The 24,013-nt window shown below is 44.6% G+C and overlaps 1 protein-coding gene across 10 annotated transcripts in view; it reads left to right on the forward strand.

Annotated features, from left to right (window-relative positions):
* The window catches only part of FOXO3 (forkhead box O3), a 119,969-nt gene extending 100,536 nt beyond the window's left edge, over positions 1 to 19,433 (forward strand). For all 10 annotated transcript variants that reach the window (XM_089921909.1, XM_089921916.1, XM_089921907.1 and 7 more), the window contains one exon: positions 14,510 to 19,433. Coding sequence is in view for 1 of the 10 variants with exons in the window: in XM_089921916.1 (XP_089778042.1) it covers positions 14,510 to 14,596 (87 nt within the window). In the remaining 9 variants the exon portion in view is untranslated. The remainder of the gene's footprint in view (positions 1 to 14,509) is intronic.
* Positions 19,434 to 24,013: the final 4,580 nt, after the last annotated feature.

Raw genomic sequence — 24,013 nt, forward strand, 5'->3', positions numbered from 1 at the left:
AACAGGGGCGGTGGGGGACAATGGCTTTCATTTACGTGGTGTACAGTAACCTGGCTCCCAACCAGTTCATTCTGAGTTGTACCAGCAAAACAAATGGGGCTGTCAGGTGCCCCTCCCCACAGTTTGCTGACAGCTCAGGAGTTTTACTGCCAGTAAAAAGAATACACATTCAGAGGTTTCATTTTTCTTTGTATCCAGTCACCCTCGCTGACCTATGACACAGGTCCCCCTACTGGATGGATGGATGAGGATAGAAGGGATGGGAGGAAGGGGACCTTAGGCCACACAAACATCAAGGTTAAGGACGCAGCCAAAGGGCTTTCTTAGGCTCTCAGGTCCAGCACTGCCATTGTCCATCTTCGATGCTACGGTTTCTATATCTTTTTTATCCAGCAAAGTAACAATTTTTAGGTGCTTCTAATTTGACAGTAGACTGTGCTTTCTGGGCTCTTTCATACAGGAGTATTTCCACCAGAAGCAAGATCTGTTAGATTCTTCACCATTAGTACTAAGCAATCTTTATTAGCACTCAGCATCTAAGCATTTAAAAGAGCAAAAAGAATTAAATAGAAAACAGAAGTTTTTAATGTGAGAGAGCACTTACTCATGTGCTTCTTTTTCCCAACGTATAAATGGTGTCAGATTCCAAACGGTGACAAGAGTTGTGAATGGCGACAGAGATTTTTTAAATTGTGGCATTTTAATTCTGTTGGAACCAGAGAGATCATGCAACATGATGTGGCAACAAAAGAGAAGCATTTGACTGGAATCGGAAGTTGAGGGTTCGGTTCCACTTCTACTGCTTTCTGGTTGCTATTGGGAGTGTGTCACTTGGCCTCTGAACCTCAATTTCCAGTTTTATAAAATGAGGATAATAGCCCCTGTTACTCCACAGGGTTATTGCAAGAATCAAATGCACTGAAGTGTGTGAACGTGCTTTGTAAAATTGCAGTGGGCTGAAGTATGTGCGGTGTTATTAGGTACACATACTGACTGACACATGAGTAAGCAGGGAGCTCAGAGAGGTTAAGTGGTCTGCCCAGGGTCACACAGCTGGACCCAGAATCCCTATTTCTGGAATGGCTTGAACCATAATCGTTCTTCCTAATTATCTCTAGATGGTAAAAATGAGAAGTGCTCTGAACCGGAGCCAGAATCAGTAGGTAACATACAAGCTTGCCCCAGAACTCTCCTCTTCAAGTAGCAAGATGAGCACTGGGGTCTTCTGCTATAACACATTTGTACCCCCAGACCCTCCCATGTTCAGGGGCTCTTTTTATGCCCCAGTTCCTTTTTTTTTTTAATATCAGCAAGCTACTTACACTCTTCTTTATTAAGTGGTGTGAAAGAGAAATGGGATTCAAAGCCATAAAAAGCTGAGCCTTGTTTAACCCTCTGCCCTGGTGAAGGAATTATAAGGGTCTCCTGTGATGAGCTCATCCCGTTCATGGGTAGTTGTCGAAAGTGGAATGTCGAGAGGGTTGTGATGCTCAGCTTCTCCGCTTTCCCAGGCAGAAGCAGGTCCCTAATGGCACTCAGACATCTGTTTCGAGTCATTTAATAGCCCTTGAGACGGTAAAAAGACTGCAGCAGAAGCTAAGAAGGGTGACACACTTCCGTACTGCCAGAACTCGGACTGGTGGAGACTTGCCTTGAGAAATTTAGATATTTGGCTTTTAGAAGAACAGTTTGTCTTCCTTTAAGAAGAGGAATATGATTGTGGCTTCTGAAGACACAAGTAGGTTTTAATTTTGGTTTGGTTGTAAGGAATCCACTTTCTAGTTCATTGAGAAGAAAATGTACCATCAATTTTTGTCTTATTTTTCAAGTGTAGGTTTTCCTTTTAATTCAATAGCAGACTTTTCTTGTGTGTGTGTGTAATTCTAAAAGGTGGTATAAAAATATTTTAAGGGAGGGCTTCCCTGGTGGCGCAGTGGTTGAGAGTCCACCTGCTGATGCAGGGGACACGGGTTCGTGCCCCGGTCCAGGAAGATCCCACATGCCGCGGAGCAGCTGGGCCCGCGAGCCATGGCCGCTGAGCCTGCGCGTCTGGAGCCTGTGCTCTGCAATGGGAGAGGGCACAACAGTGAGAGGCCCACGTACCACAAAAAATACATATATTTTTTAAGGGAGATTTAAATACTTATGTTTAAAAAAATATATTTAGTGAATTTTTATTTTGATAATAAGTAACTACTTTTAAGAGTACACATTTTATTATTATGCCCTTTTGGAGTCTTAGGGTAATTTAGTCACCTTTTTCTCAAAATATTTTGGGTGAAGTGTTTTTGAGGAGATATTTCTTAAGTAAAAAATATGAAAAGTCACCAAATTTTCCTGAAAGTAAACCAGCTCAGTATGACCAGAGCAAGAGAAAGAAACATCCTGAAGACTGTGAAGGGCCTTGAGGGAGTCTGGTTTCTGGCTTTAGGATTTCCATTTTGCTTTGGAATAAATTGCTCCACTATATAGCCAGGAGCATGTGTGGCCTAATGTATATTCTTACTTTTACAGTAAACTTGTGGCTATCGCTTTATTGAAGATTCTCCTGAATTCACAAAACAGGACTTGGGTCACAGTCTCAGAATTCACTTCTCCCAAATTAAGCACCTCAGCTTCCCAAGACTTGTTCTATAATGACTTTCTTGGTTTGACTTTTTTTTTTTTTTAAGCCAGTAGTTGTGGTATTCTCTAGACTCACTTCCTGCCTTGCTAACTGAAGGTCATGTGACCCTGAGTGGGTGCCGGAGCAGTTCTGTCCAGTTGACAGACAGTCTTGCTGGAGAGCTGTGGTGAGATGCTTCTCTGGAGGGGTGGGTGTTTCACACATGTCATTCATTTTAGATCACGTGTGAAATCCTTTGACCTACAGGTCTATCTGGAAAAGGAAAGAATAACTGTACCTCTTTGTGAGTGCCAGCTACTGGGGTATGAGGGGCACTTGCTTCTCTCAGGCACTGGGGAGGCTTGGTGTGCATGTGTACAGATTGGCAGCAGGCATGGCTGTGAGCAAGTGTGGTGGTTTCACTGCTGTGCCTCCAGTAAGCCCTCCTGAGATTGACATGTGTCTGTTCTGGCAGGAAAGCAACGTCAGTTTCACTGTAGCTTTGATGTCAGAAGATGCCTAAGTTCACATGCTTTTTCGTTCATCTTCATCTTTTGGCATTTGGAGACCCCATTAGGGAGCAGCCCCATATTTAGTTGCGTTTTAAACAACTTTACGATAAGGATTGGAAAATACTAACTAGGAAAAGCCCGGGTGGAGAGGAGAGAGGTAGTTCTCTTCCTGTCTGTGCCACTGGCCATGTCACTGATGAATCTCTTAGAATAGTAGGTTTCTCATCTGTCACAAGAGGACAGAATCATAGAGTTGGTTTTTTTGGTTTGTTTTGGGGTTTTTTTGTTTGTTTAACCAATAAGATTTATTTAGTTTTTTAAATTGAATTGTAGTTGCCATACAATATAGTGATTCACAGTTTTTAAAGGTTATACTCCACTTATAGTTATTATAAAATACTGGCTTTATTCCCTGTGTTTTTCAACATATCCTTGTAGCTTATTTTATACCTAATAGTTTGTAACTCTCAATGCCCTACCTCCATCTGGCCCTTCCCCTCTTCCTTCTCCCCACTGGTAACCACTAGCTGTGAGTCTGCTTCTTTTTTATTATATTCACTAGTTGTTGTATTTTTTTAGCAAAATCATAGAATTTTAAGGGTGCATAGTATGTATAATTTTAAACCTGAAACCTAGCATTCTGTCTGTGAACTTGCCACCGTAAGGGACATGCGATGACATGGAACTGTAAAGGAACAGTGGTATACTAGTGTGGCAACAGCAGGTCCTGGTGTTGGAGGCCGTTGAGAATTTAAATTTAGGCTACTTCCCAGAAGGAACAAATCTTTGATGCTTGTTGGACTGATGTTTAAATGCTGTGATTCCATTATGTCTTTAAATATTCATGTTGGGGGATAGGACTGATTCTAACCAAATACAGACAATATCATAGGCTACTCATGTGATGTTTTTTCTTGATGTACTGATAGATATTTCCATTAGGGGATATAACGTGCGGTACGTACTGCGTGGAGAACGTACTCTGTTACTTGCACTTGTGAACTGTTGTCTAGTCTTTGGTTATAGTGTGCTAGCCTCAAGAATTCTGTACCTGCAGGGATCTTTATTCTTACTTTTTAAAAAACCCAAAGTCTGAACTGTCATTCATGGAGAGAATGGCTGCCTGGATGTTCCTAGTGTTGACAACAGTGAAAGAAAATTGACAAGAGCCCTGAAAAGACGTTTTCTGTGCAGAGGCTGGTACACTCCTTACATACATCCCTTTCCCTGGAAAGCAGTGACGTCCAGCACTAAGGCTGCTCTTCCTGGGTCTGTCGGGTTTTTAATGCGCCTTTGCTCACCACTGGCCAGCCTGCTAAGCATGGGGACAGAGCCTGAGTGACTGCTGCTCTTCATGCAGTAGCATTTATAGATGGCTTTCTGGCAGGTCTCTTTTGGCCACAGAGCTTGTGTGGAACATAAATAAGTGGAATGAAAATCACCAGAATTACTACTGGAACTTCACGTACACTTTAAGCTCCCATTAAATGCTTCTTTTCAGAGTGTTCATAATGCTCAATATTCATCTTATAAATAATGTTCTCTGTAAGTAGAGTCTTCCCCCAGGGGCCTGCTTCTCATAGGCATACCTTTCTGTATAGAGATGGGAGAAGGGGGCTTGTTGGGACCTGCCTCTGTGCCATGGCCAGAGAGGTTGGCCTGTCAGAGGTCCCCCATGGCCCTGGGGCAGGTAGAAGGATGTTTGTTCACTGCTTTCTCTTCCCAACTTGGAGACACGTGTCTTAATGCTGGATTTTCATTCCAAGATGGAGATTCCCCACCTTGCAAGAGACTTCACCCTGGTTTTGTTGGTATGTTCATTTAATTTGAAAATACTGCTTTCCCCCATCCTCCAAATTATTTTGAAGTTTAAAATTTTAAAAACTAAAATGAATTAGAATTTTGTATTGTGAACTAGTGACAGACGCTTCAGATATTTAGAGGTCCCGTGGGTCGGTGTTTCTCAAAGTATTTCACAGGATACTCAATCCTCAGGATATTCATGGGTATTAAGTGGAAAATAGATTCTGTGGTCAAATGTCTGAGGAATGCCATGTTAAATAAAGTTAAATAGGGTTGTTTCCTGCAGGACTTCTCAGAGCCTTAGAAGTTAATGTATGTTATGAACCTTCTAGGATCGGATTGCAGTGTCTCCTAAGTTTATCTGACATCTCGAATCAAATCCTTCTTCTCCCGGAAACCATAGGACCAGTGTCCTAAGGAACCCCCTAAAGAAATCCTGAAAGAGGTCAGCAACCTCTTAAGAACTAGGGATTCTTTGCCCTTTTTCCTCTTGATTCTTACTGGAGCTTTTTGTACGACCTTGTCATACATCAAGCCTTTCTCAGCCACAGAGTGGGTTCTACTCTTGGATGAGCTAGCTGCCTGGCAAAATGGTAGGTCCCACGTTGGTAGAAGTGCTCAGGAAAAGTCTGAATTTATTAAACAAAATTTGTTTATTGAGTACCTGCAGTGTGCTGGGCACAGGGGATAGAGGAAGATAAAATAGGGTCTCACCCTCAAGGTGTGCGTGGCCTGGCTGGGGATGTGGTGCGGTGGTGGTGGTGGTGGTGGTGGTGACGGTGACCATTGTCCCAGGGGAAGAGACTGCTTTCCATGCAGGGGTGGAGCAAAGGACCCATGGGGCAGTGGCAACCTTGCATGCTTGGTTTTCTGGGACAACCCTGCTTTTTCAGATGTTCTGTTCCGTTATCACGTGGTCTGTTCCACCTGTCTTTGGGGGATAAAAACATAGGCTCCATGCTGATAGGGCAGAGTTCAGACTAAATCCAGATGCTGGTTCATGTTAAAAGCCCTGCAGGAGACTTGCTTTTATGTTTGATTTCTAGAACTGGTTCATCATCACAGTTGAATGTGAGCCAGCCACCCACTCCAAGATCACTGTCCCTGGGGCTCTGCTCCGAGGGGAGACGTGGATTTAAAAAGCCTCCCCTGCAGCCCACCCCAAGTTAAATAATGTCTTTGTGGTACAGCAGAGGACCTATGAATCTGTAGCAGAAGGCTGCCATTTTTATGGCTATGTGTCATTGAGTCAAGCCACTCCATTTCTCTGAGTCTCAGTTTGCTTGTCTGTAAAATGGGGCTAAAACGAAAACCTACCCCACAGAGCTCTTGTAAGGACTATCTCTGATATGACCTAATGTCCTTTGTCAACTTTTTAAAAAGTTACTTAATGTTTATTGTTACTTAAAATGGTTCCAGAGGTTAATGCAGAATTAAGGAAAGCACCAAGCCAGTCTTATATTGTTGGCACAAAGAGCAATTACTTTCCTCAATAAACTAGAATCAATTAGGTTTCTTTTCATTAAAAAGGTATAGCAATTGCCTGTTGTGTGAAACCTTTGATGTCCCCTAGAAGTCCTGCCTGCCAATTTAGGGGTACCCAGGACAGGGGCTATATTTTCACTAACAAAAAGGACCTTCTGCCACAGACGGATTGGGGAGGTTCATATATGGTACCCAGGGTGTTCCATTAATATCTTTAAAGGATTGCCTGAGAAACCCTAGCTGTCTGGCCTCTGCTTTCTTTCCTTAGGGAGGCTGTCATATCCACTCTGTGCTGAGGGGGGAGCCTCGCCCTGCCCCGTTTCTGCTTCCTCAGCGTGGAGCCTCTTCCTGTTGGGAGGGAGCCTGGAAATCTGATCTTCCCTCTCCACTGCCAGGCCACCGTGGCCACACAGAGAAATAAAAAGCTGCTCCAGTTCTCCTAGGACTTCTTGGGAGCAGAAAGATTGCCACACAGCGAATGGCAGGATGCTGGCAGCGGTCTGGCCGTGGACCCCACCTCCCCAAGAGCTGGTGGTTTACCGCCCCCACCCCCGCCGTCACTGGCTAACGTAACACAATTTGGGGTTCAGAAAATATGGTCACTGTATCTTTAAGATCTGCCAACTAAGTTCAGTGAAAACCCAGAGAAACTGGGCTGTTCTTCTCCAGGAGCTTTCCTCCCAGAGAAGCGAGACCAAGCCTGGAGGTGAAACATACCACCCAGAAGAGCTACTGCCCACTTGGTTGCAGGTGTTTTGTTTTGTTTCTGTTCCCAATAACAGATGTGAACCTTACTCTGTAATTCTAGACTTTCCTGTTTTTTAATAACCTCTTTTTTTGCTAAAGTCTATGACATTCATTTATTAAAGGATGAGAATTACTTAGTCATGAAGCCCTCGGAGCATAATTCCAGTGTTTCTAAGGATAAAACTTTAACTGCCAGCCCTGGTTTGATTGATGGTTTGCATATCAGTATGTTCTCTCTCTCTGTCTCCCTCCCTCCTTCTCCTCCTTCCCCTCCTTTCCTCTCTCCTCTGTCCTCTGTCTTTCTCTCTGTTGAAAGACATCCGGACCATAAGATTTTTTTGTTTTAAGTATTCATGTTTGTGTGGAGTGTTCAGTTTGACTCCTTAGTGGAAATTAATGGCCAAGAAGAGGCCGGAAGTTCTGAGCTTGAATTTATAAATTAATTTCCACTGGGCTTCTATTGGTGTACATGCCACTGTAATTAATTGGAACTTCCATTGATCACTTGTGTCTTCAGAAATGATTGGAAAGCAATAGAGCCCAACATAAGTAATCAGAAAATATGTGTTGACTGATAGACCTGTTAGAAGGTATCCCGTAGTTGGTAGTGTCCCTACTGCCTGAATGCACTCGCTGCCCAGCCCCAGTCAACTCAGGTTGTCCTGCTGGCTGAGGTCGGGGTGGGGGGTGGAGAGCCGAGGTGGGGAGCTCCCAGCACGTACCGCCAGGTGCTGGTCAGGCTGAGCGGGGAGAGGAGGGCCACCCACCATGTGGATCCACCTCACTCCTGGGTCTGCACTCCCACCGGACTGCCGCCCTCAGGACAGACGGGCCTCTGTCTCTGTCGATCTTGGAGCTACCCTGAGACCCTCCTTTCTATTCCTTCTTGGTTTCCTTCCTCTGTTGCACTGGTGTGGTTGCTGCCTCTTGGCTGCCATCTCTGTTACCTGCACGTCCTGGTCATACCTCACAGGTGGATGAGTGGTTTGGACTATTTGGGGAACTAAAATAGCTGATTTTGTGTTTTCGATTTCAGAATCACTTCTGGAAAATTTAGATTGTCTTCAAAACCCTGCATATCTAAAGCAGGAAAAAGAAGACTTTGGAGACCTCCCTCTTTTGTGCTTGGTAGCTGGACCCTTAGACGGGCTGGAGCATTACGGCCACACTTGCACTCAGTCCCAAGGGAGGTAGGGCATCCCAGCCCAAAGGGGTAGCTGCACACTCCCAATTGTCCCCATACCTCCTCTAGCCAGTAAATGCAGTGAGGAGTCACACAGGATGGGGCCACACCCAGTAAACATAAACATTGTGATATTCAGGTCGTGGTTTATGGCTCTAAGTATTTCCTCCTGGAAATACTTATTTCCTCTAAGTATTTCCCTTGTGTTTCTAAATGGTGAATCACTTTAGCAGTGACAGCAATTTGAGAGAGTAGCGTGACTCTTAATTCGGGGGGCTGGTAATAAAGAATGGGTTTGGTAGGATGGCAGAAGGTAAATTCTTTATTAAATCCTATTTAAAATTTTATTTTAAAAATAAAATAATTTGGATGTTAAAACTGCGCCTTGTATTGGTCCTTAGGAGGTTTCATCTTATAAGAAGTATGAGTTTTTTCTCATATTCTTCTGAATAGAAACTTCATCAGAAGCCATCCTCCTCCCAAAAGGGGATCATTAAAATTCTAGGTCTTGTCCCATAAGCAGTAGGTACTGCTTGGATTCAAACGAGATTAACTCTTAGCAAATGCGAGTCTGTTTAAAATGCTTTGTGGAAGCTGTAAGGCTTAAAAGGGTGTTAAGCATTTGAATTGGCAGAGAGGAAGAGAGGGCTGTTCCAGAAGTTGGCTCATTCATTTATTCAGCCAACATTTATTGTGTGCCTCTCCTCTGTTTCAACTTTCCAGGCTACTTGGGACATCAAGAAAATGTGTCCCTGCTGGAATGTGCACTTCTTGTGGGTAAATACCATGTCTAAGACAGTGCTCTTGAAATAGTAGATGCTCCGTAAGTGTTTGGTTTGATTTGAAGGCTTTGCTCTGCCCTCAATATATTGGGACTTCAATGTGTATGAAAAAGTAACCATTCTGGGCACTATGTGATGAGGTGCCAGGTAAGTGGCTTAGGAGTTTAGCAGAGGACAGCCTGGGTCCGGTGGGGCTGGAAGAGCCATCTGGATGTTTGGATGGGGAGAGCAAACCAGGCAAAGGCACTGAACCTGACCCATCGGATCAGCAGGAGTGGGTGTTAAAGCGTGTTAAGGGCAGCAGAGCCAGACCCCCAGGACTCTGCCAGCCAGGGTTTTGGAGTATTATAATTAAGGCTAAGTAACCATGCATCCAGAAAGGATCCAAAAGCCCCTTAAAGTCTTTGGCCTTAAAAACAGTTCTTTAAAAGATTGTAATCCAGAACTTTGCAAGTTGTGCTGTGTGGTTTGAAAATCTAAGAATCTTAAGAAAATCGGAAATCTCTGCGACTTTGCTCTTGACAGTAAATTAACAAGTATCATGTTTCTGCTATTGCAGTCACCATATCTGACCCCGGATGCACAAAGAATATTGGTCACCATAATCTCTGCCCCAAAGTAAAGACAGAGACAGGACATTCTTAAATTTGTATTAATCATCATTAATCCCTACAGTCTGAGCAGCAGGAAGTCTGCGTCTCTGTGCAGGTCACTCCTGCTCTGTGTCCCTCAGCTGTGAAGTGCCAGGGTGGCAGCTTCTCTCCTATTCCTGTGTTTATCAGCACGGCCAGTCCACACTAGATCCAGGTCCTGAAGCGTCCTGGAGGCGACAGCTCTTCAGTGGCCTGTCGCCAGCCTTCACGGACAGGCTTCAGCTGCCACCTTGAGAAGCCCAGGAATTACAGGAGGTAGCTGCAAGCAGTGCTTACACAGGTCACGCTTTTACACAAACTAGGCTTTAAAAAAAAAAAAAAAAAGCCTAGCTGAGTGTCTTTCCAGTATCTTAGCTTTTACACAAACTAAGCTTTAAAAAAAAAAAAAAAAGTCTAGCTGAGTGTCTTTCCAGTATCTTAGCTTTTACACAAACTAAGCTTTAAAAAAAAAAAAAAGTCTAGCTGAGTGTCTTTCCAGTATCTTCCTGAGTGTCACCTTTGCCATGAAAAGTTTAAGCTTCCCTGTAACATCCCACGTTCTCCATAAGTACTTACTTGCCCCTTAGAAAGCCTGTGAGCTGCCCTTCCTAGAAACCTGATTTTCCTTCAGGGAGGCTCCTCAGCTGTGTACCAATTTGGCCAGAATTTCCATACCTGTTTTCTTTCCCCTCGTAAACTATTCAGCTTCTAAAATGGCAAGTTGACAGCCTTTGCTAAAATGGATTTTTATAGAGCTGCACCTCCTAATTCCCCTTCTTGGGCTGTCTTGGAGGATGGCTCTGTTCGGCCAGCCTTGCAGGCAGAAGGCTGCATTTTAATCAGCAAGGCCCCTACAGTCCCTGAACCCCAGGTTGGTTTTCATGCACTTCCCTAAGCCCTTGTTATCGCCCATTCCAACCCAGAAGATTTTGAAAAATTAACCAAATTAAGCCAAAGTGTCATTGCCCATTAGGTGTTTCTTGAGCTGCTTCGTGTTTAGGCCGTGAAGATGAGCTCCGAGGGAATTGCTTTTATTTTGGCTCTCCGACACTGGCCGTGGCTGCCTTACCCAAGCCCTGCAGAAATGCTGTTTTTCCTGGGGTGACACCAACAGAAGCTTGGATGCTGGCAGTTGTGGCCTGTGATGGACTGGGTGTCCCTCAGACCCCTCTGGGGGGAAGTAGAGATGGTGGCAGGCAGGCATTTCTTTGCCCTCTACTCGGGTAGAAACATTCATACTCTGAAACCCACACCTGTTCTCTGAACTCCACATGAAGTTTCCCTGTCAGATCAAGTGAATATCAATTCATTTCCTTTTCTATCCTAAACGTTCCATATTTAGTTCCCAGCTTGCCCCAGGGGTTGCAAGTTTGGCTTAAATTACGTTTAAAGAGTGAGGAAAGTGATATTTCACTTTAATGTTGAGTTTCAGGCAGACTTTCCTCCAAAGATCTTTCAGTTTTAGCTAGAACGCCGTGAATAACCTGTATGGATTTGCAGATAGGAGAGTTTCATCCCTGTGGCTCTTTTTCCTTCCCTGTCATATTTGGTATTGGGGTCCTATTCCTTTCCTCTCTGCCAGGAAGATGAAAACACTGCTGAGAAATCCAGATTTGTCACAGTGGAGTTGAGCTGTGGGAGGACAGCAGCAGGAACATTTATGTTTTATTCCCAGTTTAAAGTTGATGGGGGTTGTTACGTTTTGTGTACAGTTTCTTGGAGGTGCTGCCCTTTCTTAGAACATCATGTGACTTAGTGGTGATAATTTGGTTTCCCCATTTCATTTTCCCTGCATCAACAGCCTGATTTCAAACTTAAGTGTCGGGCAGGGAGAGAGAGGGAAGAGATTTTTCTCCCTGTTAGTGAAAGTCGCTGATGGGACGGGACGGTGTTCGCGTATTTCTTGTTAGTTGGCCCCATTGCCTAGTAACTGTGAAGTGATAGCTGTAATTCCCATCAGCTGTAGGCTTCTTTTTCCTTCCAAAAGTTTTGCTTAATCTGATGTGTTTTTAGACTCATAAGGGCATCAGCATACACACGTAAACTTCACAGTTAACTAAAGCGTCTTACTCGAAAGAATGTCAGAGTGGTGAGGGCACCAATCAGAAGCAGGGAACTTGCATCCAAACGAAGTATCGTTAAATCCCATTAATGTGCTCCCTCCATTTTTTCAGTCCTTGATGGAGTCAGATAAACATGTGCAAACACTGAGCCATCAAAGAGAGGTTAAAAATCTAAGGCAGGTGAGGGGCCGCTGTCCTTGTGACGATTTTTGATCATAAGGTCTTCCTAGTGAATGGTGAATCTGGTGTTCCTCTTAGAAGGGTGATTGCATTTCCTTTCTGTTTTCACAATATTTTACAAACAAACTGTTTGCCTTCTATCACAGAGAAACAAGTTGCCTTTCTGTCCTGTGGAGTGGGGGTTTCTCTGTTAATAACAATTTGTCCTCTGTGACAAATTTAAACTTCTAAACCTGGGCCAGGTGTCTCCCAGTTGAACCGCCAGGCACAGGCCGTTTCCTGTGAGACCTCGGGGGAGCTCCAGGATGTAGTGCCACAAGGGGCCCCAAGCCCATTCTGCAAAGAAGGAAAGAGTGACGATCAGTGCATTCCCTTCTTAATGATGAAGTTCCCTGAAGGTTCTGGACCTTTGGATGAGACTGTGATGGTTGTTGCTCTAGACTGCCCACTCTGGCCTCCTGCCCCTGGTTTCAGGGCCAATGCCCTATTCTGCTTAGAACGATGCCACGTTGGGGGTTGTAGGTGCCCTCTGCCTTCTTCCCTCCTGTGCTGACCCGGCGCCAGCATTAGAGCAAGCTGCGTGCCCTGCCTTTGTACTTGAAGAATGAAGTGTGTCACCTTCCCAGCATGCACTGGTTTCTGTGGCTGAATAATTAACACCAGAGGGAACCGGGGGATGGGGTCTGGATTAGGTAATACTTTACGCCTTCTCTCTTGGCACTTACAGTTAAGTCAGGATCGGGACTTGGGGACCATAGTCACCTGATGACTAATTGCCTGGTGATCTTAGGTTGTGGTTTATTAAGTGTTACTGTGAAGGAAAGAACCAAATCCCCTCCCAAAGAACCATGTCTACACCCCTGTTTCTTCATGCCTCAGGGGCCCCAGGTAGAGTAGCTAGAATAGCACTGGCTCTGGCAGGTTAAATACCTCACAGATACTGAGATCTGATATCGTTTTATTACCTTTTCTCCATCTGAAATCAACAAGCCATTATTTTATAGTCTAGGACGATATTGTCTAGTATCATTACAAAGCAAAGAATACCTTCAAAAAAAGCCATCAGCCAGGGAAACGAAATACTTGGGGAAGGGGTGGGAAGAAGGGGCCTTTTCCTGTTTTACTGTCTCTATCTCTAATAAAACAACCTAAGTTCTTCTGTTTGGAGCTATAGCAAGGGTAATTATGACCGTAGGTATGTAATATTACGAGTACCAAGTCCTGCTGTCTTTCTGAATATTGGTGGTGAGAGGTAAGATTGCCAAACAGTCCAGCCACAGAACAGAATTGTACACTTGTGAAACCTCCAGGTGAATTTAAGATAATATCTTTTTTAAAGGAGAGAGAAGCAGATGTACGTAACGTGTGTGTGTGTGAGTGTGAGAGAGAGAGAGCTTATTGATGCATTTTTCATTACTTGTTCACCTTATCTGGTGAGAAGATCCTGAGGTTGCTTCCCTACCACTTTTCCATTTCTTGGCCTAGAGCCATTTTTTTCCTACCATGACAGCTGACACTGTCTCCATAAACAAAAGGTCTTGAGGTCTGTCATGTCAGTTCCTTTAGCTACATCTCTATGAGTATGTGTGTGTGTGTGTGTGTTTATATATATATATATATATATATATATATATATATATTTAATTCTCTAACTTTTCCGGGCTCAGTGGTCGCAAGAAATCTGATAAGATTTGTGTAAATTCAGATGCTTTGAGAGGATTTACCGTTTGAAGGTGGCTGAGTGCATAATAATAATACCAACAATAATAGTGTTGTTAATTTTTAAAGGGATGTTTTGTGGGAGGTTTTTTGGGCCATATGTATGCGTGATATGATTGTTTTTCCTCTGCAGATTTTTAATATAAAAAGCAAATTCCTAGGACACCCCACTTAGAGATTACTTCTCCTTTTATAGTGAGGGAAGTCAAGATTACCCCAACCCAGCAGTGCAGACCGATGAAGCCTTTGTGGAAAGTGGCCATTTTCACTCCCCTGATGTTGGGATATCAATGGGAAGGGTGGTAAGCAAGGTCACTTAGTCCTCATAGCCGGGGGAGGGGGAACCAGAAGAGCATAGCTGGTCGGCTTGGGGTGACCAGCTCCCCTGGTTTTAGCATGCAAGTCTCGTGTCCCAGGAAGCCCCTCAATCCAAAAATCTAGAGTAAAACCCCATCTGCACCCCAGGCCTCCCTAACTTGGAAGGGCCCGCTGAGGCACCCCGATTTGCCTCGCTTTGTTAACCTCCACAAGTGAATGGCCCCATTTCCTCGAGGCTTTTTAACGTGAGGGCGTTTTGTTATCAAGCACGGAAATAAGGTAAGTGATCTCCAGGCTTCGTCCTTAGGTTTTCAGCCCTTTGAAGCTAGTGCAGCAGAACAGCTTGACCCTTGGCCCAGCTGGCACCCCTGGCCCAGAGGCAGGTGAGGGACCGGAGGCTGAGGAGACGTGACCTGGAGGGCGCACTGCTGCTGTTTGAATGTCCTTAACCGTCTCTGGTTTTCTTCTCTCCTCCTTTAGACCCTCAAACTGACACAAGACCTACAGAGAAAACCCTTTGCCAAATCTGCTCTCAGCAAGTGGACAGTGATACCGTTTACAGCTTAACACCTTTGTGAGCCCCTGCCATTTCCTACCCCAGCAGAGACTGTTATCGGCCCCTTACCCCGGGTGAAGCACTTACCCTCGCACAGAACTCTCTCTATAAAGTATGCAAAACCTTCCTTGTACGGGGTGACAGCCACCTGCCAGCGAAGGACAGCACCCTGCCAGCACCACCCACCCTGTTCAGAGCACACCGTGAGCCCGCGGGCCATTCTGTGGTGTTTTAATATCGTGATGGTTTATGGGATGTTTTAAGTGTTGTTTTTGTGTTTGTTTTCCTTTGACTTTGAGTTTCTCACATGCATTAACTTGCAGTCTTTTTATGTTAAAATATTAATCATGCTTCCCCTGGCAAATTTAAACACAGAAGGAAAATGTTGTACCAACTACTATGCTGGCTTTGGGTGTCACAAGCATTCGAGCCCGTAGAACTCCCCAAACTAACACATTACATAAACTAGAGGGGGGTTTTCTTTCTTCTTTCGTTTGGTAGGAAACTATCCTTTTCTAAAAACTGAACAGTGGCACAAGTGTTTTCTGTGTGCACCGGTCCAGGACAGAGCCCTACATCGGCAAACCTGGCTCAGAACCAAACCACGTGCTTGGCTCTGAGTCAGGGTGGTCGGGGGATGAGACCCCGGCACCTGGTCTGCAGTTGCCAGATCAGTAGGGCCTGTGGTCTCCTGTCAGTATCCTCAGCGAACACAGTCAACAGTGATGGTATGTTGGTAGAAATTACAATTTTTCAAGGAAGAAATCAGCTCAGCTGTCCGCTCATTGCCAAATGCCACTAACAGGTTTAGTTTTAAGGAGAAAAGAAAAGAAAAAAAAAAGTAGTCGTGTTTTTCTTTGCAGAAGAAGTGAACTTACAGGTGAACATTAAGCCTGCAGTGAGAAATGTGTGGAAAGTACAAACCCGAGTCACTGTTTTTCTAAACGTGCACCCTTGATTATTTTCAGTCTTGCTCTGTATAATCTGATCTAGTAGATGTGTATGAGTGACAAGCAATAGCATACAAACTGATTTCTTTTTAATATAAATAAGCTTAGATTGTAATTGTACAAGTGTCACAATGGAAGTACAAGATAGGGCAGTTTTGACCTCCCCCCACACACTTTTCCTGCTTCTATGGATTTCATTTTTTTTCTTTTCAAAAAGTTATGGTGCTGTATAGGTGCTTTCTGTTTAACCTGAAAAGTGTGATTATATTAGTTACCCTCTTTGGTAGACAGGATAGTTGGGAACACCGTTGGTACATATGAAACTGGTGTAATGATGCCCTGATTAGCACAGCATATGCATACTTCTCCAAAGTGATATATGAAGACTCTTTTCGTTGCATAAAAAGCATTAGGCATAGAAATGTATAAATATATTTTATCATGTACAGTACAAAAATGGAACAGTCTGCATGGATGTTAGGGATACAGGCTAGTATTTCAGCACAGACCTCCCTGCATGAGTTCTCGCTGATGCTTGCACCGTGCAGTGGGCACTGATTCCCTTCCACCAACACAGACGTGCCACCCGACCCCCTGCACCCATCACCAGCCACCAGGGGCCCCTTTGTGCACCTTTGCTTCCTGATTCCTCTGGGGGTGATATTGGTGGTGATAACAGCTCCTAGCATAATGAACGTTCCATTTGGTGTTGCCACTTGTCTCTCCCGCCTCGCTTGGGCTGTCATGTTTGAGCGATGGCCCCGTTGATTTCACCCTGCTCCCTACTGAATCTGTAAATTGTTGTGCAATTTGTGGTTATAGTAGACCTGTAGCATATCACCTTTTCTAAACTGCTACAAGTTTATAATCTTCATTTTGAAAGTACGTATAATTTTTAAAAATATGTATTCTATTCACGTGGTCTGCTTGTCAGTGAGACGGACTTTTGCTTACTGTATTCTTTTGTAATAAAGCTAGCCACTTCCTTGATTTCTTTGGTAGTCTGCTGTACACAAGAACTGTCAAGTGTCAGCAAGAGAGGACTGCCTCTCTGGGTCCCTAAGTGGTGCAGCCCCCTGGGTGGAGACATAGTTCGGAGACAGTGGCAGCAGCTCAGGGACGGGGGCGAGTGGCAGAGGGGTGTTGGATATAGGGGAGAATCCGAGTGCTTCCAACACAAGGGCCCTGAGAACTTCTCTCCTGAGCTCAAAGAAACAAGAAAACTAACAAAATAGCTACTTGCCTTTGCAGTTTTATACACTGTGGGAAATACTTTGGGAGTAAGAAAGGCAGCCCTCAAATGTGTTTTGACTTTTAAAGTGTTGAATTCCTTTCAGACATGTGGCATCTCATTTATTCTTTTTTTTCCCCCCAATGTTTGTTAGATTTCAGGCAGAATGTTTTACAAAATGTCCTAGAACCGGATTCTAATTTAATCTAAAACAGCTGAGGGAGGGACAGAGAGGTATGAGAGCAGGATAGCCACAGAGCAGATCAGGAAAACGGAGAGGGAGGGGTGCTTGGAATTTTTTTCTTTTCCTTTTTTTTTTTTTTAAGTAAGTCAGCATCTACATGTGGAGTGTCGCGGACAGCTGAGATCAGGGCAAAGTGTAGCGCCAGCATCAGGCCTAGAAAGGGTCAGGCAACAATGGGATAGTTAAGCCTGTCCAGGATCACAGCAGGTCCACTCTCACCCTTGGCCGCCCACCCAGAGGCCAGGATCCCTTAGGCTAACTGAGTCCGAAGGCAGTCAGACAGGGCAGAGGTGCCACCTAAGCCCTCTCCCTCTTGTATTTGAAGACCCTGCTTTCAGGAGGGGCTTACCGATGGCCACCATGTGGAGTTCTGAGTGCCAGGGGCCCGCACAGGAAGTCTTCTGACCTGGAGTATCTCAGTGGAATACTTGGTAGTCTCCGGGAGTCTGGCGGTTGTAATGTTTGCATCCTGATAAGAACTTTTGGAGTCTACACTCAGCCTCTAAATAAGCTAGGGAGCCTTCCACTTTTTGATGGGAAATTTAGAAAGAAGAGTAACGATGTTGAAAACATGACCCGAACTCCAGGGTTCTATTCTCTTCAGGGCTCCGGAACCAGATACATTTTACCAAAGTTAGAAAAGAGCTTTATCACAAGCCTTCACTGTCCTGGCGTGAGTGAGGCCTGACCGCCAGGTTCAGAGTATCCCATTAACTGAATGAATCTGAGGTCGATTTCCTTTATCCTTTATTGCATCCCCTGCAATGTAATGACTGCCGAAACATATTTTTTTAGATTTCAGAAGTTTGTCTCTCCTGTTAACGGGAAGAGCGTGCACACACGTGTAGTAATGGTGGACTCTGTGTGTGTGTGTGTGTGTGTGTGTGTGGTGGTGAGTTTTGCCCTGTGTGTGTTGCTCCCCCACCCTGAGGAGAAGACCTCTTGGCTCACTGGTCAGGACAGGTATGCCCAGTCTCAGGGTGTCATTTCAGGCGGCTTCTGAAATTGTTAAAGATGGTAGGGAGTCTATCTAATGAACCCCACTTAAAGAATAAGGAATATTTGAATCTCTTGGAAAGGCCGTCAAGAGGAAAGCAGTCAAACACCCAGGCCCAGTTTTCATGCTGATGCCAAGGGCTGGTGAGGGGAAATTTAAAAGTTACCCTTTCTCTCTGAAAGCAGAAATAAAATCCTGACAGCTCCAAACTCTGATTTCTTCTTTCTCGGTGTATTTGGGGAACATTGTACGATTAGGTATAATGTATTCTTTTTTAATTAAGAAAAGCAAAAAACTTTGTAGAAATACAATCACTGGCAAAGAGGTATGAAAAAGCCAGCCTCTCCTGGAGAGCAGGGGCGGCAGGGCACAGCGAGGGGAGAGTGAAGTCCTTGTGAAATCATGTCTGTCGGACAAGATCTTAACGCAGATGCTCAAGTAACTGAAGAGTGCGGTCGGCCCTCCGCATACACGGGCTCAGCATCCTCGGATTCAACCAACCACGGATCCGTAGGGCCGACTGTACTACACCATTTTATATAAGGGACTTGGGCATCCACAGATTTTGGTATCTGTGGAGGTCCTGCAACCAAACCCCCACGGATACCAAGGGGTGACTGTGTATTATATTTGATCTAGATCTCTAGTGGGTAACATTTTATGCAGTTCGAATGAATGAAATGTTTTCCTCTTGTTTAGTTTTATTTGTATGTATTTTTCTTTGTTGAATGATTGGTTCCGAGGCCTCTGCCACACTCCAGAAATATTTGTGCGGCTGCTTTAAAAAAAAAAAACAAACAACTACATGTCTGGTCACTTATTTCTCTAAAATTATCTCATTGCCTGGCAATCAATCTTCTCTCAATACACTTGTCCTAGTACATTATGTACATGCAAAATGTAAACAGATGTGAAGGAGGACCAGAAAAATTAGTTAATATTAAAAAAATGTACATTTTGGCTTCACATGTTTAACTTTTTTTTTAAGAAAAAAAGCTGCATGAATGGAAAAAAAATCTGTATACAGTATCTGTAAAACTGTCTTATCTGTTTCAATTTCTTGCTCATAACCCATGCAAACTAGAACTCATTGTGGTGCCTGGCCATATTCAAACACCTAAGAGTCATGCAGTTGATACTTTGGTTTAAAGCACCTCATCCTTTCTTTCAAAGCGAACACTATCATATTGCATTCTTACTGAGGATTGGTCTATCCATATGTTGCCATGAATTATCTCTACCACCTTTCCTCTTAAGAATCAAAACCAGTTTGATTTGGGAATCTTCTCCTTTCCAAATGAAATAGAGATGCAGTACTTAACTTTCCTTGGTGTTTGTAGATATTGCCTTGTGTATTCCATTTAAAACCGTAATCTAGTTTGTAAAAGAGATGGTGACGCATGTAAATAAAGCATCAATGACACTATCTTACTCCGAGAAGTTTTTTGTTCTCCTTCCCCCTTTCTTTAACCCGAGGAGTGAAATAGCTGAGTTTATCTCAAGGTCTTCCTGTGGAAGAGGCACAAAGCTGGAAGACTCTATCCTGAGATCTCTAAACTAAATGAATCCTGCAGACTTTTTCTCTGACCCACTTTTGACCTTCACAGGCAACCGTACAATTTAATAAAGCAGATTTATGGCATTGTTCATGGTGGCTGATAGCCACTTTTGGCCTGCCCTGAGTCAGGTTGCCCTGGAGGAGCTTTTACATAGGGAGGCGGGATTTAAACTCTGTCTTCCTTGGGTGTCAGAGGTTTTGACCTGTCACAGTTTTGGCCCTAAGGAGGTCCTGCTCACGTGAGTCCAACAGATGAATGTCCGTCATCACGGTGCCCTCCTTCACACCAAAGTCAAACACAACGCCTAAGGCTGCTGGTGGCAATAGCATAAATATTTCCTCTTAGCTAAGTTAGGGGGAACTCCACCCTACTGTAAAACTATACTTAGTAGCCTGGGTTGTGGTTTTCCTATTAATAGACGTTATAAAAATCATTCAGCTTTTGGGTTCAAAGTCCTAAGCAGCACGATGGACTCTTACTTCAGATCAAGTAGGTATAAAAGATTTTAAAGTTTGCCCTTTGGGATAAATTCTACATTGGTGAAGAGTCATGCTTTCATAAGTCTGTCCTTATCATTGTTTTAATTTCCTGTACAGGTAAAACTTCATCTTCTAATACCAGAGCCAACTAGGAGAAGGTATTTCGTTTGCGATTGCTTTCAAGTTTTGATTCTGTCTCCCAAAAGGTTAAAGATGAAAATCCAAAACCAGCTTCACAAGATTCTCAGTAGAGAGTTTTCCCAAACCAGGTAAAAATTCAACTAAAATTAATTGAAGTTAATGAGTCAATTACTAAGTCAATTTCAAGTGTGGCAGTGGGCCAGAGGCTGTGATGGGCACCAGTAGAGCTAGACCCTGCCCTCCATGAGTTTATACTCAAGATATCATCTATCTGCTCCACCTTGAGGAGTAAAGAGTTCATTGTTGCCGGCTCTCCCTGCTTCAGCTTCTTGTTTAAAAGAGGAAGAATCTGAACTGGTTAATCTTGCTAACACTTTAGGGAATTGATTTCGCAAATGTTTGAGTAGTGAGGGCAAACCTTTAATACAGCACACGTGACGTGTATCAGCCAAGCCACGCACATCACAGCTGGAATACAGAGGTCAAAGGTGGAGGAAGGTAGAGTTCACAGCCACGGTCGATCTGGCAGACACTCCACCCCCGTCCCCATGACCACTTCCCTGGGACATGGGGAAAAAGGGTGATGGCTGTGGTGCCCTCAGCTCAGCCCATGGTGGGCATGTGCAGGGGAGTGTGTTTGAAGGGTGGAGGTGAAGAGAGGAGCATCTAGAAGGGGACCTACCCTCCCTCTGCTCCATTGCCGTCAGAGAGAAGCTTTGGTTCTGGGCCCTGAGGACACCTTTGGAGCTGAAGGAAGAGGGGTCCTTCCCCTTGAATTTTCTTTATTCGAACATTAAAAGAGGAGGAGTCTCAGCAATATTTAAGACCTGAAGAAAATTAGATTGTGTGTGTGTGTGTGTGTGTCTGTAGTTCTGCCTAGTGTCCATCACATAGTAATGGCTCAAAACTTCGTTTTTGCCTTCTTTCTCAGAGGACTTACTAGACACATTACAAACATCCCCACTCCCACGCAGGGAAGAAAAGTCTCGATGCTCTTCTTGTCTTAGCACAGGCTCACCTCTGTGAGTCCTACATTCATCCATCCCACCAGCACCAGGATGTGCCAGGCACCGCGATGGCAGAGAAAACTGCTCCCATCTCGGCTTCTCATAGCCGCTGGCCAGAGAGGCTGCCCCAAAGGCTGAGGGGTCAATAGCTCGGCACCCCTGTAACTTCCCAACCGAACTGAAAGCCCTGATCTAGAAGAAATCACAGAAAACTTGGTAATGGTTCAGTCAAGGGACGGATGCAAGGGACTTTGGCTTTCAACTCTTCTCCTTATATACTATTTTAAGTTATCAAAATGGGAGAGTGTTACTAGTATGAAGATAAATATGGCTTCTAAAGAGCCATGGTGGAGAGGCTGGCTTTGACTCCTCTTCTGAGACTGGAAGGAATAAGGTGGGAGAAGGGGGTTAGGGAATAAAAGTGGAGATAGTGAGATAACTATACTGTTTGAAAGGAATCTGACTGATAAATGAATGATATCATTGCAAAGTTGTGTCTTCATAACTTTGGGTTTCCATAATTTCCTCCTATTAACACCTTGAATATCAGTATAGGAGTCACCTAATCAGAACAAAGGAATTTTATGCACCTGTTAATTATAAAAACTATATGCTTATATTGGATGCACTCTTAGAAATGTAATTATCTATTGCTCTTGTAACTTTTATATTAATATAAGAAAAATAAAAAGCAGAATAGAAATAGTATATGCCAGTGTAAACTGTGGCTGAGGAGAGGTACTAAAAGGTAAAATGCTATAATTGAAATAATTCTTGTGTCCTGGACACTTCTGGCCTCAAAACTGGACTCAGGACCTCAACTGTTGCCACTGTGAATAAGCTAACGCTGTTCCTTGGCCACTCCGAGTCCCGCTCCAGTGGGGGAGAAGGGGTTCTTCTTCCCACCAAGATGCGACCATTGGGTAAATCCCCAGGTAGAAGGGTGTTCTCATGCCAGGACTTGTTCCCAAAAGACAAATGTCCATTGTAGCTGGCAACTGGTTGTGGAATTTTCTGTCAAAATTATCTTCATTTGTTGCACTGTATTTTTGAAAGGTAATGCGTTCACATGATTAAAATGCTAGAAAGCATATCGCGATACACACAAAGGGAGAGTTTTCCTCCCACCCCTGTCTAGTTCTCTGACTAGTTCCTCCCACCCTAAAGTTTCTTGGGTATCCTTCCAGAATCTCTGATGCACCTACAAGGAATAAAAGCACAAACTATTACTTTCCCCTTTTTATTACACAAGAAGTACATTATACACACTGTCAGATATCTTGCTTTGTTAATGATTTTCTCACACATGGAGGAAATATCAGTACGTAGAAAGCCTCCTCATTTTTAGAGTTGCATAGTATTCCACTGTTCATTGTATCCCAGTTCATTTAACCAGTAGTCCCCTATTGATAGACATTGGACATTGTTACTGAACATTTGTTATTATCAGCAACACTGCAGCGAATAACCTTATACATGTATTACGTACACAGGTCAGAATCTTTGTAGGATTAATGCCCAAACGTGGAATTACTGGGGCAAGAGGTACATATACATTTGCAATTTTGAAAGGTGGGTCAAACTGCCCTCGAATGTACCAATTCACAACACCAAAATCTATGCGAATCCCTGGTTTCCCACAGCCTCGTGTTTTTAAAGTTTAAAAAATTAACTTGCAGGTCTGTCTTTGCCTTTGCCCCTCTTAGCTTCTTTGTTTTAAGTCTGTACCTAAGGCAATGAGGGCCTGGTGAGAGTGAGGGGTGGAAGATGGGAGGGGCTTGGGAGGCAGACTCAGGGTGGCCTGGTGACTGCCAGGGAGGAAGAAGAGCTCCCGGTGTCATGCTGCCAGCCTGCCCATCCAGTCTGGCCACGGGCCCCTCCCCTCACGCCACCAGCTCGGAGCCGCCCAGCTCAGGGTCATCAGCCTGACCTCGCAGCTGTGCTCCCTCACCTCCCAGAATTCCAGAGGGGAGCTGTCACCCGAAGGAATCAAGTCTGGTCTCCTTGGCACCAAACCACACACCTAGACCTATTCATAGCAAGATTGCACAACCGGCTGGAGAACAGCCTGGCGGGGCACAGGGAGAACGGTGCTACTCCTTAGCCGGGCCCTGGCCCACTGGTGCCCCTGGGCAAGGCTTCCAGCTCTCAGAGCGGGGCTGTCCCCAGGAGGGGCGGTGGGGGGGTGGGGCTGGGGGCCTCAAGGGTCTCAGTGGCTCCTCCTCACAAGTGGGGGGAACACACTCCTCCAAAGGAGAAGCTCTGACACTGTCCCGTGGGCTGGTGCCCCGCCAGCCCTCCTCCTGCCCTGCTGTGCAGGTTGGCACGTGGGGTGAGAGGGGGCTCTGCTTAGGGAACGCAGAAGCCAGGAGGCAGGATTTTACAAAGAGGAAGCGGAGTCATTTTATGAAGAAGCCCTTTCCGTCTCTGTGGGGAACCGGTGTCACGGAGTAGGGGAGGGAAACAACTTTGGAAGGGACAGGCCTTGACTGGAGCCAGCCCTGCCCTTCACTAGCTGAATGGTGATAGGCGAGTTCCTTCATTTCTCTGGGCTTCTGTTTTCTCTTTTGTCAAATGGGACAAGGCTGCCTGTGTCTCGGGTCGTGAGGATGACCTGAGAGGGCACGTGGGAAGTACTGCAGCGCTTTCAGCAAGTCAGCAGCAAGCCCTTCGTGAGAAGTCCTCTCTTTACACACAGCCCACTGGCTCCACACCCCGTGGGGTGCTGTCTGCTTTTCTTTTTTAACATCTTTATTGGAGTATAATTGCTTTACAATGGTGTGTTAGTTTCTGCTTTATAACAAAGTGAATCAGTTATAC

The sequence above is a fragment of the Delphinapterus leucas genome, chromosome 12 (genome assembly GCF_059928025.1).
Source record: "Delphinapterus leucas isolate spDelLeu-1000000601 "Yukka" chromosome 12, BTC_Dleu_Yukka2, whole genome shotgun sequence".
NCBI classification, from domain to species: Eukaryota; Metazoa; Chordata; class Mammalia; order Artiodactyla; family Monodontidae; genus Delphinapterus; species Delphinapterus leucas.